Source organism: Giraffa tippelskirchi, chromosome 5 (assembly GCF_054371585.1).
Source record: "Giraffa tippelskirchi isolate mGirTip1 chromosome 5, T2T-mGirTip1v1.2.pri, whole genome shotgun sequence".
NCBI classification, from domain to species: domain Eukaryota; kingdom Metazoa; phylum Chordata; class Mammalia; order Artiodactyla; family Giraffidae; genus Giraffa; species Giraffa tippelskirchi.
The window spans coordinates 154,189,687-154,203,623 of NC_137279.1; the positions used below are offsets into that span (position 1 = coordinate 154,189,687).

The 13,937-nt window shown below is 40.5% G+C and overlaps 1 protein-coding gene across 3 annotated transcripts in view; it reads right to left on the reverse strand.

Moving 5' to 3' along the window:
* Positions 1–1,744: 1,744 nt before the first annotated feature.
* Positions 1,745–13,937, reverse strand: part of PDE4B (phosphodiesterase 4B) — a 653,160-nt gene continuing 640,967 nt past the window's right edge. For all 3 annotated transcript variants that reach the window (XM_081490838.1, XM_081490839.1, XM_081490840.1), the window contains 7 exons: positions 13,449–13,547; positions 13,143–13,307; positions 10,907–11,006; positions 8,597–8,751; positions 8,350–8,472; positions 7,450–7,632; positions 1,745–4,027 (listed from right to left, as the gene is read on the reverse strand). In XM_081490838.1, the coding sequence (XP_081346964.1) occupies positions 3,662–4,027; positions 7,450–7,632; positions 8,350–8,472; positions 8,597–8,751; positions 10,907–11,006; positions 13,143–13,307; positions 13,449–13,547 (1,191 nt within the window). In that variant the 3' untranslated portion in view covers positions 1,745–3,661. The remainder of the gene's footprint in view (positions 4,028–7,449; positions 7,633–8,349; positions 8,473–8,596; positions 8,752–10,906; positions 11,007–13,142; positions 13,308–13,448; positions 13,548–13,937) is intronic.

The window sequence follows — 13,937 nt, forward strand, 5'->3', positions numbered from 1 at the left end:
TGAAATTCAAAATCCCAAAGATGATAGTATAGGAGGTAGCACTTTTGCCGCCGCTGCTGCTGCTGCTAAGTCGCTTCAGTCGTGTCCGACTCTGTGCGACCCCATAGACAGCAGCCCATCAGGCTCCCTCGTCCCTGGGATTCTCCAGGCAAGAACACTGGAGTGGGTTGCCATTTCCTTCTCCAATGCATGAAAGTGAAAAGTGAAAGCGAAGTCTCTCAGTCGTGTCCGACTCTTAGAGACCCCATGGACTGTAGCCTACCAGGCTCCTCCATCCATTGGATTTTCCAGGCAAGAGTACTGGAGTGGGGTGCCATAAATCATGACAGTGGAGCCCTCATGGATGGGATTAGTGCCTTTGCGAAAGAGAATCCAAAGAGATCTCCAGCCGCTTTACCAGGTGAGGACACAAGTGAGCAGGCACCAGGTATGAAACAGGAAGTGATTTTGCTAGTATATTAATCCTTGTCTTTCCAGCCTCTAGAACTGTGAGAAATAAATTTCTCTTGCTTTTAAGATGCAGTCTGGAATTTTGTTATAGCAGCCTGAATGGACTGAGACAAAAGCCTTACCTACAAGTGTGCTTCTCTCTTCTGGAGCAGTTGATTCTCCATTCAGGTTATGTGTTAGAATTACCTGGGGAGACTAAAAAATCCAATGACCGGGGCTCCACCCAAGACCAAATCAAACAGAAATCTGGGAGTGAGAATGGAACTCAAACATCAGTATTTTTCAAAATATTTATTCTCCAGATGATTCTAATTTTGAACGAAAGTTTAGGAACTACTCTGTAGGAACAGACCTGAAAATATTTATAAATATTTATAGCTCTAGATATTTTGAAGTCACACTTGTGGCTATTCTAACCAATTCACTTGTCACTCAATCTGTAAAAGCTTAGAGACAGACAGGTGCAATCAGAAATCAGGGATGGTGGCAAAGAGCTCTAAACACTACCTTGGAATCAGCAGGCAAGTTGGTTCTGCAACAGTGGCTCACTTTCAGTCATCTTCAAAAAGAAATACAGTAATTTCAGTTTATTGAGTGGAGTTCTTCTACAGCAGACCCCCTTCCTGGTTCACAAACCACTTCCCTTTGTGGTTTAAATATCATGGGCTACCACTGATTCTTATTTGCAGCCTTTGTCAACACACATACACAACTTTCTCAGGATAAATTTTTTTTAAGTTGACTTTTTCAACAAAGTGTTATTTTGCTTGTGATATTTACATAGTTCTTTCCAGAAAGAAAAGCATAACCGTATGGTCAACAGGAGACTCCATGGATCACTGAGGTGACCATGAGTGTCAGCCAGCACTCCTTGCATTGTGCTTTAACGTGTCTCTTTGGACTTCAGATTCTTCGTGTGTCAAATGAATCAATAGGACCATTTGACTACATCAAGCTAATGTTCTGTGAGTCTAGGATTCATTTTTCTAGAGGATCCCACCAAGTGGGAGATTACCTTTATTCATCTAGCAGATTAAACTCTTCAGATTCTTAAAGGGGCTTTGTTTCTTTTAATTCACTATCTCCTTTCTCGCACCACCGACCTTGTCGAACAGTTGCTAAAAAAGTAAATGTTCCAAGCTAGGGGACTTTCTGGACACAGATTATGAAACTTTAGGTGTGATGTTGGCCAAGCAAAGTGGGTGGTTTTCTTTGTGGGGTATGGTAGGAGAGAAGAGAAAACATATCTGTTTTTAATGCGTCAGAACTAACCACGAAATAATTGGGCCTACAGTCTAATCATGCTTTTGTTTATTCACCTCATATAAAAGTCTCTTAAGAATGCATTTGAGCACAATATATAATAATAATACTATAACATACATTGTGAGAAACTTTGGAAAACAATAAAATGTCCACCTGAAATAAGCAGTGTTCATAGACGGAGAAACCCATTGGTCATGCACATTTGTGCCATTTCTTGAACTACTGAGTCACAATGCTGAACTGAAAGCATGAAATAGATTTTACAGAGACTGAAGACAGTCAGAGGTCTAACAAGTGTTATCAGAAGCTTCACATTCGCATAATTTACTATGTCAGTTCACATTTCATTGTAAAATTCACATTGTTTTATTGTTTACTTTAGTAATTAATTGGAACATTGACATTCCTGCTTAATGGCAGGCTGGGAACTTTCTCTTCAAAGTCAGTAGTTTGGGGACTCTCAGAAGAACAATTGGTGAGTTGCTTGTTAAACCAAACGTAGTGTTTCTTGTTAAACTAAAGCCTCAATTATAGTAGAACTCAGTTAAAACTCAACTCATGTCTACAGATTCGAATAGAACAGGGGTAAAAACCACAGCCCACTGCCCCCACACCCCATCAAACTATACAAAAGTAAAAGCTCAGTAGAAACCATTAGTATCTAATGTGAGAATCCTGTTTTCAAAACCAGCTCATGAAGGAGTTGAGCAGTATTAGCAACTCGGACCAGGAAAAGGGCAGACCCAGCTGGCAAGGGGGACATCTCTTCAGCGATGTTCAGATTATATAATAATACACAATACAAAACGTTACAAGAAAAGTCACAACTCTTAGGCAGAGTCTTCTACACAAATTGAACACCACCATTGGCAGGCAATGTTAGATATATAAATTAATAACTTACAAAACATTACATTATATACATTAAGTAATAAATACATGGTTATAAACAGAAATGGAGGTGTTAGCACAGAAGGCAGTGCAAGAGAAAGACGGCAGCATTAAATTGGAAACAGTGTAACTGGTGTGAGCATGAAGAGGGGAGCAAGAGAACAGGATGGGGATCGTGCAACCCCAGCGGCACAGGGGTTCAGGACTCAACAAGGAAATTGCCTTGTGAAGCTGAATTCTCCACAGACTGTTACTGTGAACAAGACAACTACCCATTCCTACCCCTTAGCTTGTTCAACTTTATTCTGTTTACAGCAAAGAAGTGCAATTCTAGAGGAGAAAAAGTACTGTTCAAAGCAGGCAGACAGAGATCTGTTATAAGGGCAACTGAGGAGTTGTTTGGGACCATAGGGGAAGGAAGTTGAATGTGGTTAGAAGTGTAGCCTTTCTATTTGCAAAAGTAACTGTAGTTGAGTGAAAGATATTGCCTAAGAAAGAAGGAAGACAATTTACTTTCCTTTTTTTTTCCCCTCAGAAAGAGTCAAAAAAGTTTTTGTCAGATTGTAATGCTTATCTGTGTAGAAGCTGATACTAAATTCTAGGTATTCAACAGGATTTTAAACACGTGAAAATGTTTTACAAAAAAGGCACACAGGTTGGCAGACAAGGGGACAGGTAAGCAGATTTAGAAATGACATTATTAGTCAGTTCAGTCACCAGAGGGGACAGATGCCCAAAACATAGTGCAGAAAAATCTCTCAGTTTGGTGTCTTCCACTTTCAAGCTATTCGGTCGTGATGCACAGTTGGCCTCCAGAACCACAGAAAGCTTCAGCTCTCCACTCAGCTTGCAGGCGAGGCAAGTCAACCGTGGAATTTCCTGAGCCGCTGCTATTTGCTTCACGGTCTTGCATTCTGGCTCCAAGCTCAAGTAACTGGAAAGGCCGCATGGCCCTTGTCCTGTGCAGGCCTCGGCCCCCATGGTGGGCTGGCCCTACCATACAGCTGGCATGCTTGTCAAGGGTGGAATGTTCATCTCCACGTGAAGAGGGAGATTATGTGTCGATCGGGGACTTGTCTTCTGTGGTGATATCTACCTCAGTCTCTCCCAGATGATCCCTATTTTCCGGATCGATCACACAGAGCGTCTTTGTGCTGCCAAAATAGCTATGGCCCTCGCCATCTTTTTCAGGGCCTTCAGAATCCTCCTCTTCGAGGGTTAGTTCAAACTGAAACTTCTCCATCAGACCTTGGCAGTCTCTGTTCTGCTCATCCAGTGGTGGGGAGGGGCTCTGGGGTATCATGCTCTGATACCAGTTCCTGTTATCTTCTAAAGTATCCAGAATGTCCTGGGCATCAGGCTGCACCAGGTCCGCCCAGGTCTCCCACAGGGGATGGACGATGTAGTCGATGAAGCCCACCTGAAGAAAAATAAAGTCACATCTCTGTTATTGTGATGGGCCCTGGAAAACCAAACAAGCTGACCTGGTTTGCAAGAGGAAAAAAAAAAGACACAACAACCCAACAAACATCAAACAATACCAGATTCTGTTATTTGGGCATTTACTATATGGCACATCCTGCACTGAATGCAATATATGCATTATTGCTCTTAATCCCACAGATTGAGAATGGATATTCACCATTCACAAAGGAATACTGAGGAGACTCAGTGAGGTTCAGTGAGACTCAGTGAGGTTCAGAAATATCTTGTCAGAGGTCACAGAGCCAGTAAGTGGTGGAGCTGGGGCTCAGTCCCAACTTTGTCTGACTCCAAAGCCTGTGTTGGTCTCACTAGAGCTGATTACTTTTCCTCTGATGTGTGCCAAATAAGAAGTCTGGATATAACCCTGGCTGGGAATGACTTTGTCACTCCTTGGATTCTGTGAGTCATTCTCTGAAGAAGGAAGCCCCTGGTCCATTGAGCTCTGACTCAACGTTCTTTCCCTGATAACTTTAAAATACGCCGCGGTTTTAAAACGAAACGGAGCCAGCCCAGGATGACTCTGGCATGTCTCAAGTCCTGTGGAATGCTTTTGGTTTGTAGACGACGTAGGTAAAACACTTGAAAATACCTCAAGCTCCTAAACAACTAAATATCCCCTCTGTGGACGTGTCTGCAATTGTTTTAGATTCAGAGGGCACACCATTATTTCCACTGGGAGAAAGAAGGAAAAAATAAAGACAATTAAGCAGTTCCTTTGCTAGTGTTCCTGTGAAGAAACATGAAGCTTATGGTTCTGTTATGGTTTACACAGGGGCTATGCATCCTGCATGTGCAGGCTCTGTGGCCTGATGCTGACCCGTGCACTGTGGGACAAACAGGAAACATTGGGGGTGGGAGCAGGTTGAGAGAAAGAACAGGCACTAGTTGAATGAGGGAATGGAATTCCCCTGTTATGGTCTGAGGAGCTGGAGAGATGCTGGGTCAGGATTCAGGGGGAGATGAGCAAGGGCAACTTCTGTGCACCCGTGGGGCATTACATAGCTAACTTTCCACACTGCTGGAAACCCCTCTGTTAACATTCTGGATTTGGGCCAGTTATTTCATACATCCAAGCTGTACCATATCAAAGAACCTTGGCCATACATGACTCTTATCTATCTATTTTCTTTCCTTCCTTCCTCTCTTTCTCTCTCTCTTTCATTCTTTTCTCTGATGTTTCCCTAGCATTAATAGACAGAATTCACACCAAAGTCAGGGGCCCTCTGATCTGCACTGGTTATAAGACCTACTGTAGATGATTCAAATATTTCTCTTCCACCCACTCTTCTTTCCTCTTGTTTAATTCTTTACGAGTGTTTAAGGGTTTTTAAATACTATTTTCAATGTGTTTTCCAGGGACTTGAAAAAAAAAAAAGCTCAAGGCAATGGAGAAAATTCAATCAGCTGAACTACAGTGCAGCCATTTTCTTTCTTCATTTGTTTTGCTTTTGCCAAATGTTCAGCACTTTTAAGAAAGGCAGCCTCTAGCTGCTTATTTCCTAGGCCCTGGGGTGAGAGAACACTACAAATCTGAAGAGCACCTAGTCAAGAGTTTCATCACCAGTCTACTCAGACAATGCTCACCAAAGCCCATCTGTGGGAAATGCCATGGTGGACCATGGAAGCAGGGAGACCTGTTCACAGTGATGGAGAGTGCTTTGGGTGGAGGGCAGTGATGAGCTGGTGAACTGAACCAAGAGGCCAGCTTATTTACCTGACACCCTGCAAAAATACCTGCTATGTCTGTCTCAAAAGGCTGTTTGGAGGTTCAAATGGGATAATGTATATGAAAATGTGTGGAAAACCACACAGAACATCACATATATACCAAACACCTCTGTTGCTAATTAAAGGACCATAGGCTAATTAATTAACTAATTCACAAATATCTTATTCTAATTAAGGCATGAGGATTTTGAATTGGCCTTAACTTAATATGATGTGTTTTTATGGTGTATTAGACTTACAGAGCATTTTTACAGACTTTAAATTCATTTGATTGGGTTTTTAAAAAAAGCAACACAGTGATAATTGCAAAGGAATTATATACTGATATTACAACTACATGTAAATTTGGGGGTAGAAAGTAGTAGACAAAGACGATAAACACTAATAAAAACTAGTCTGAATGATTTTGTGATAAAGGCCTTGGGCAGCCTAGAGACACAATCTGAATCATGATGCTGGCTCAGGTCATTTGTTTCTGAAAAAACAGCATCTCAGCTGGCCCTGAAGCCTTTGTAAGGATATTGATACTTTCTAGTGCTACATATTTTTCAGCTAGGGACATCTCCTTGCCTACAGTGTAATGTACCTCCAGCACAGAGGGAGTTTGTAACTTTGGATGCAACCAAAAGATGTCAGCCTATTCTCAGACGTGTAGATATGACCTTGGATCTATGGATTGAACCCACATCTTTTATGTCTCTTGCTTTGACAGGTGGATTCTTTACCACTAGTGCCACCTGGGATGCCCATGTGTATGTGTGTGTGTGTATATATATATATATACAAATAAAATATGCATATTTGGGACACAGCACAGGGCTTTGACCATGAGGCAGAAGAGATATATGGGAAAGAGATTCACTACGTCTGGTGATGCTGGCAGTGTATATGATTCTGGACACTGAAAACAAGGTTCAGGAAACAAGGGTAAAGAGTAGAGGTCCTAAATAAAGACAGAGCTGGGGGAAATCTGGAGGGATGAGATGGAGGAGACGGCAGCCTTCAGTTAACTTAGTTGGATTTGCTATGGTCATAGATACTGATCTAAACTGAGGATACACAGTCCAAACTTTGATGGGTTTTCTGAAGACCGCTTTATCTCCTCACTGTGAAATTCAGTGTAATGGAGAAGGCAAATGAGTCACGAGTATAATGAAACTAAATAAGTAGTTGCTTCCTTATAATTTCACACCCACACATATATGTATATATATATGTATATATGTTGCTTAGTTGCTCTGTTGTGTTCGACTCTCTGTGGCTCCATGAAATGTAGCCCACTAGGCTCCTCTGCCCATGGGATTGTCCAGGTAAGAATATTGGAGCAGGCTGCCATTTCCTACTCCAGGGGATCTTCCTGACCTAGAGATTGAACCCATGTCTTTTGTGTCTCCTGCATTGGCAGGTGGATTCTTTACCACTAGTGCTGCCACCTGGGAAGCCCATGTATACGTGTGTGTGTGCATATAAAAATATAAAATATACATATTTTATATAGATTATATATATATATATATATATATATATATATATATATATACATATATTTAAGAGAAAATAGTTAGAAAGAGTCCCCAGTTCAACCATCAGCTGAGCTTACAGAAACTTTAAAAACCTTATATTAGATACCTGGGATTTTTCCACGGAAGCTGTGTGCTTATCACACATGGGGCTGATCTCCATTCCCCTCTCCCGCTCTTTGTCTCCCTGCTGGAAAAATTCCTCCATGATTCGGTCTGTCCACTGTCGATACAATTCCAGGGACTTGGTGGGGTTGCTCAGGTCTGCACAGTGTACCATGTTGCGAAGGACCTGAAATCATCAAGTTTTGAAAATCCCATAAAATTAGGTATAAATACTACTAGAACATCTCATCCCTCTTGTACTAGTACACTTGGTACCAGACCCAAGAACATTTTAGTTGCATTATAATTATGGTATTTGCACCAAAAAAGCAAGATTACAATGGTGCTGGCCAGAGTTGGTTATTTGCCATTATTAGAGTCCCAAAAGGGAAAATGTGTCTTCTCTGATTGACAGTCACTGAATTTAAAAACTGGAAGAGACATGAGAGGTCAAATGCTGCTGCCATAGTTTCTTTTCCTCAGTTTGGAAAAAAATGCAAAGAATTACTCAAAGTAGATGTCTTCATATTTTCCACTTGTAGAAAGAGGAGACTAGCTGAGGGCAATTTGTATAACCAAAACAGACCTGACAAAGTTCAAGTCAGTGGGATTTATATCCAAACACCAACTTTTGGTATCAGCAGTCATGTACACCCTATTACAATGAGATTTTGCTGTTTATTTTTAGAATTAAGCAACTCAATAAGTAGAGTTCTGTTTTTCTTTGTAAATTAGAGGGTCAACTTGAATATCCATTTTCATTTGCTTGTTCTTAAAATAAGCCTGAAGTTGTAATAGTAACCTAGGACATGCAACTAAGTAAATTTATTTGTTTTCCCTTTTTAACTGTTGTTTATTTAGTTTGGTGTGGCTTTGTGTTAAATCAAAGGCTTCCATCCAATACCTGTATACGATCAGTATAGTTGTCCAGGAGAAGAACACCGGAACTTGTAACTTTCTTTGTTTCTACCATTGTCTTCAAGTCTGCCAGCAGGCTCATGTGTTTAGACATATCAGTTGCTAAGACCTGGGGTTAAAAGAAGAGAAAAGAAAAGAAAACTTTCAACAAACTCAGTTTATCAAGCAGAATGGACTTTCTCTTCCCGCAAAAGTAAAAGTAAGTGAGGATCACAGGGAGGCCAAAGTCTTACCATGTCAATAACCATCTTCCTGAGTGTTTGACGTTGCTTCTTGGTGAGATTCTGGAATATGTCACAGTGTTCTTCTTGGAGCAGTTTGAAACCCACGGCAAGGTGATGGTTTTCCAACACAGACTCATCATTATACATCAAAGCAAGTTCTGAATCTAGTAAACAAGGAAAAATGATGATTTAATGAAAAGGGGTACAATTCAAACAATGACATTACCTCAGTACGAAATCAGAGCAAATTCTCTCCAAATGATTTCAAGAATCAAGACCCTATATGTCATTTTCTCTTAGAGAAACAGCCTCCCTCTAAAAAGAGTCAGTTTCTTAAAAAAACAAAAAAAAGCTTCTAGTAGATATTAGCATATAAACGTTCTTTTTGATTAAAAGTCATAGTATTTTTAAAATCCTTTTTCTCTTTTTCACTTCAGTTGAAGAATTTGACATTTTAGGTAAGGGCATTCCTAAGCAATTAAATCCTATTTTTATCTCAGTTTGTAACTTCATGTCTTCACATATTTTGTACTTCAGAAAAGAATAGACTGGAAGTGTCACTAAATTTTATCCAAGGTATTACAATTTTTCACATTATTTCTCTTTTTGATGTATTTCCGAGCTTTGTCAATTGTGAGTTTTGGATTTTCGAAGAAGATAATGGTGTGAGTTTAAATTTTTATTTTATCCGAATAATATAGCTTTTTGGAGGTTTTTATAAATATGGTAACAAAACAATAATTTTTTTACAGCAATCTTGATGTCCCATTTTCTGCTGTAGGGCCCTATAATACCAGAAATTGCTTTATCTGGATACCTAAACTATAGCTTCTAGCCTGCCTTTCACACAGAAAAACCACAGGCATCCTTTGAACAGCACCATGATCTGTTGTTGAGAACCTGGTCATCAAACTCATGAAGCCACATTTTCTCCTAATCAAGAATAATAGTCAAGTGATGATAATATATGACTAGCAGTAGGTGCTATTAGTCATAAATCATTGTTTTAACTGCGCTTTGAGTTACATCTTCAGAAAAGGTGGTGGGAAATGTGAAGTCATTTCAGCACTCTTGCCTCATTCATCCTGTGACCAAGGGCATAGATCTACAAGCTGGCTTTTATGTGTTGTAATGCTGTACATGGCTCTGGCAGAAAGGCCATTTTTCTGTGTGAACTGGCCTATATATGGGATGACTCATGATGCCACAATACACCAGCTGATATAACCCACACAGACAAGTAGCTGCCCAAAGTTTATGTTCTTTCAATGGAAAAATGAGGTAAAATAAACAAGGTACCTCATACCTAGTCATTCAAATATTCTGATGATAAAGGATGGTAAGGGCTCTTTGACAACAAGTAGCTTCAACATTTCTTAAAACTGTCATCACTTGATGTTAATCTTGACCACAACAAGATAACAATATTCTCAGAAGAGAAAAGTACTTAGGTTTTCAGCATTTAGAAATACTGGGGAAAATCATGGGTTTTCATTAGCATGGATACTTAATGTTTTGAGCATGATAAAAGCTTTAAGTCGGGCTTGGGATCCTAAGGTTGGACCAACCTTGAAGGTCACTGAAGTCAGACCAATCCATATTACAGACCAGTCCATAATCAAACCTATGCAGTTGGAAGAGAGGGTGGGAGACTTTTAATGACCCAGCCGTCCACCCTGAATTGTAGAAGCCTATTCCAGTGCTTTTTCTGGAGACTTATTTCTATTTGGAGGCTCGCATGCTCAGAGCCAACATTTGGACCTGCTTCCTCTGTAGCAAGGGACACTAGTGGGTCACCATGCTCTGTGTGACAGAGGATGAGATGGTTGGATGGCATCACCGACTCGATGAACCTGGGTTTGGGTAGACTCCGGGAGTTGGTGATGGACAGAGAGGCCTGGCGTGCTGCAATTCATGGGGTCGCAGAGAGTCGGACACGACTGAGCGACTGAACTGAACTGATGCTCTGTGTGAGAGCATTGCATAATCCTGAAAATCATTACCACATTATTCCCAAGCCTTTCCTTGTCCTTACTAGATAATTCCACATCAGTTATTCTTTCCTCACATATTGTATTTTCCAAATATTGAGTGCTTTTTATGGGTCCCCTCTGACCTTTTCCAAGTTCTCCATGCAGCTCAAAATGATGTTGCTAGACTGGACACAGTATCCAGGAAAGGTCTAACTAGTCTAGTGGAATGGAAGGATGACCTCATTATTACTCTTATTATTGTCCATAATGAAAACATCAGGAGGAAAAAATATGAAGCAATGAATCATACAATTATCTTGAATGACTATTCTAGTGGTGAACTCACTTGTGTTGATGAGAAACTGATTGGAGACTCCAGGATGATCAACGTCATGGATAGCAGCTGCAAAAATGGCGGCCAGAATTTCCAAATCTGTGAAGACGGCCTGCATAGCAAAATGAGCTCATTGAATTCCATGTTCCATTAGCCTAGCCTGCTGATTCAGTTTCACACTGAGGTACCCCATTTCATTCATGTGGTTTGTTGATTTACATAATTTCTCAATATACTAATTCAATTAAATGTAGATTCTGTCCACCATCACAAGGTCTCTTAATGTGCACATCAAGCCTGTAGCCCGTGGCTTGGGAAATGCTTATGGTAAAAGATCAGGTGGTACCTGATATTTGTTTCTTGGATAAGTGGTATTACAGGATAGTGCTTATGTAACACAAGCACATACAGGTCAAAGAAGCAAGTCAGACTGGCTCCGCCCAGAGACATAAAAACCTTCGTATGTTTTCAGGCTGAGTAAGGCCAAATTCCAGATTTATAAGACTGCCAATAAGCTGTTTTTTAAAAACTAACCTTGTAGTGTGGTCAGAAGCTTTCGCACTTATTCATTCATACATTCAATAAATACCTATCCACTCAGTGATTAGTCTAGACAGAATATGAGAACATTTCTAATAAGTGAGACCTGATGCCCAGTACTCAACTCCTGTGAAGCCTCCTCCGCCCCACTTATACACAACGATTTAAACCTAGTTTTTATTTAGGTACAACTTGCTTCTGGCTAAAATGTCTCCCTCTTTCTGAAATGTCTTTCATCATCCTTTGGGGTTACTTACATCTCTGATCCTTCAAACCAAATTATGCACGGACACTTGAACTCTTCTTTCTCTAAACATCTGTGGCACTAATAATCAATTTCTAGCCACACAGTGGTGGTGGTTTAGTGCTAAGTCATGTCCAGTACTTGTGACCCCATGGACTGTAGCCTGCCAGGCTCCTCTGTCCATGGGATTTCCCAGGCAAGAATATTGGGGATCTTCCCAACCCAGGGATCGAACCCAGATCTCCTGTATTGCAGGCAGATTCTTTGCTGACTGAGCCACCAGTGAAGCCCCAGCCACACAGTAGTAACAGCGATAGATAGTTGATAAACAGTGTTGTCCCACCGTGTGATACTTACACAGACATAAAAATAATATTGCTTTTTTCCTTCAGGGAAATAAAACAGTCTTAACTTCTTGGATTTCTTTTCTCAGAATATTTGGAATCCAAGCAATAGAGCAGGGGTCAGTTTAATCTTTCTTCACCCTCCCAGCTGAACCTGCAAAAGTGGTCTGGGCTAGGGCATGGACAGTCTCTTCCTGGGTGAGTCTGCACATTTTGGAAATACCTAACCACCAGTGCCATCTATCAAGGGAGAGTATGGCCTGCTGGACTCCCTGGGCTGAATATACTGATATATACAAATGTATTGTTGGTGAGGGAAGCAACCACAGCCATATTCTAGCAAGATATCAGACAAGATGGAATGCTGTCTCTATTTGCTTCAGCATTATTAATTCCTCAGTTCTAGATTTTCAGTTACTTTTCCTTCAATACATAGAATCAGTTTTATGAACTCTTAGGAGAATAAGCCTATGGATGCTTATTACTAATAGGAACTATGTCTTAGTCATTCAGTTGTGTCTGACTCTCTGTGACCCCACGGACTATAACCAACCAGGCTCCTCTGTCTATGGGGATTCTCCAGGCAAAAATACTGGAGTGGGTTGCCATGCCCTCCTCCAGGGAATCTTCCCAACCCAGGGATCGAACCCAGACTCCCGTATTGCAGGCAGATTCTTTACCATCTGAGCCACCAGGGAAGCCCGATAGGAACTATTGGTAACATTTTATATTATATTTCTGTGCTATCTCTCACAGTGCCTGGGATGGTGTGGGCAGTTCAGATCAGCACATACAGACTATACACTAGATGCCAAACTAGACACTTATTAGGTACTGGAGACATAATGAAAAATAAAGCTCCCTGTTACCTGCTTGACAATTAAATATTTTTTCAAATGTAAAAGAGGCAAAGGAAAGGCTACTCTAATACTAGAAAGCAAGTAGAAATGCTATCCATTTATATTAATAACCTGATTGATACATGTTATACATAGTATAAAGAGCCAGTTCAAGTATGTACAATCATCTAATTACATTATTTCTCTAAATATATCATACCTTCTACGGTACTTTTTAAAGAGGATGGGCAAGGTATGCAAAACAGATCATAACTACTCACATCTAAAGCTGGCGTAGAAAGAAGAACATGGGTTGACTGGGCCACATCAGCAGCATGTAGGCTGTTATGGTACGCCACATCTGCATGGTAATGGTCTTCCAAAGTCATCATGTAGGTAACAAATGTGTCAGATGAGATTTTGAATGTCTTCAGAAGGTCTCTTTCCTAGACAGCAAAATGGGTTAGAAAATAAATAAGTTGATGTCCAAAAATGAAGAAAAGCCAAATCAGAAAGGTAAACTGGGATGGAAATAAACCGTAAAGAACATCCAATTGGATAACCAACATTCACTCCTGTTTACTCACCTGGAATATGGCATACATGATGCATGTTAGGGGCCTATTATGTGAATATCCAGCCACGCTGAAGATGTTAAGGCCCCATTTGTTCAGGTCTTCCAGCTCCTGTCATCAAAATGAGAGAAATTTAGAAATAAAAACACTTTTGTTAGCAGGCCTCATTGTTTTCTTTTGGGGGCACGAGTTGACTAAGTCTGTAGAGTATCTATTTAGAGTTCCAGTTACACCAACATTTGAAAATGAAATGGTCTGGGAGGTTGGGTGTCCTCTTCATGCTAGTTACATGTTTTTGTATATATTTTTCAAAAGAGGGAGAGTGTGTGTCTATTTGTAAATTTGGCTGCTGGCCTATAATTTTTCTGCCATGTCAGTCCTCAACCAATGTTGCTTTCAGAAGTAGGTACAAGTGATTAGAGGTCATCCTAGCCCTATTTCCCTGTAGCTCCCCTTCTCTGCTCACTGGTCCATCAGTAACAACTAGAAAACAATCTCAGC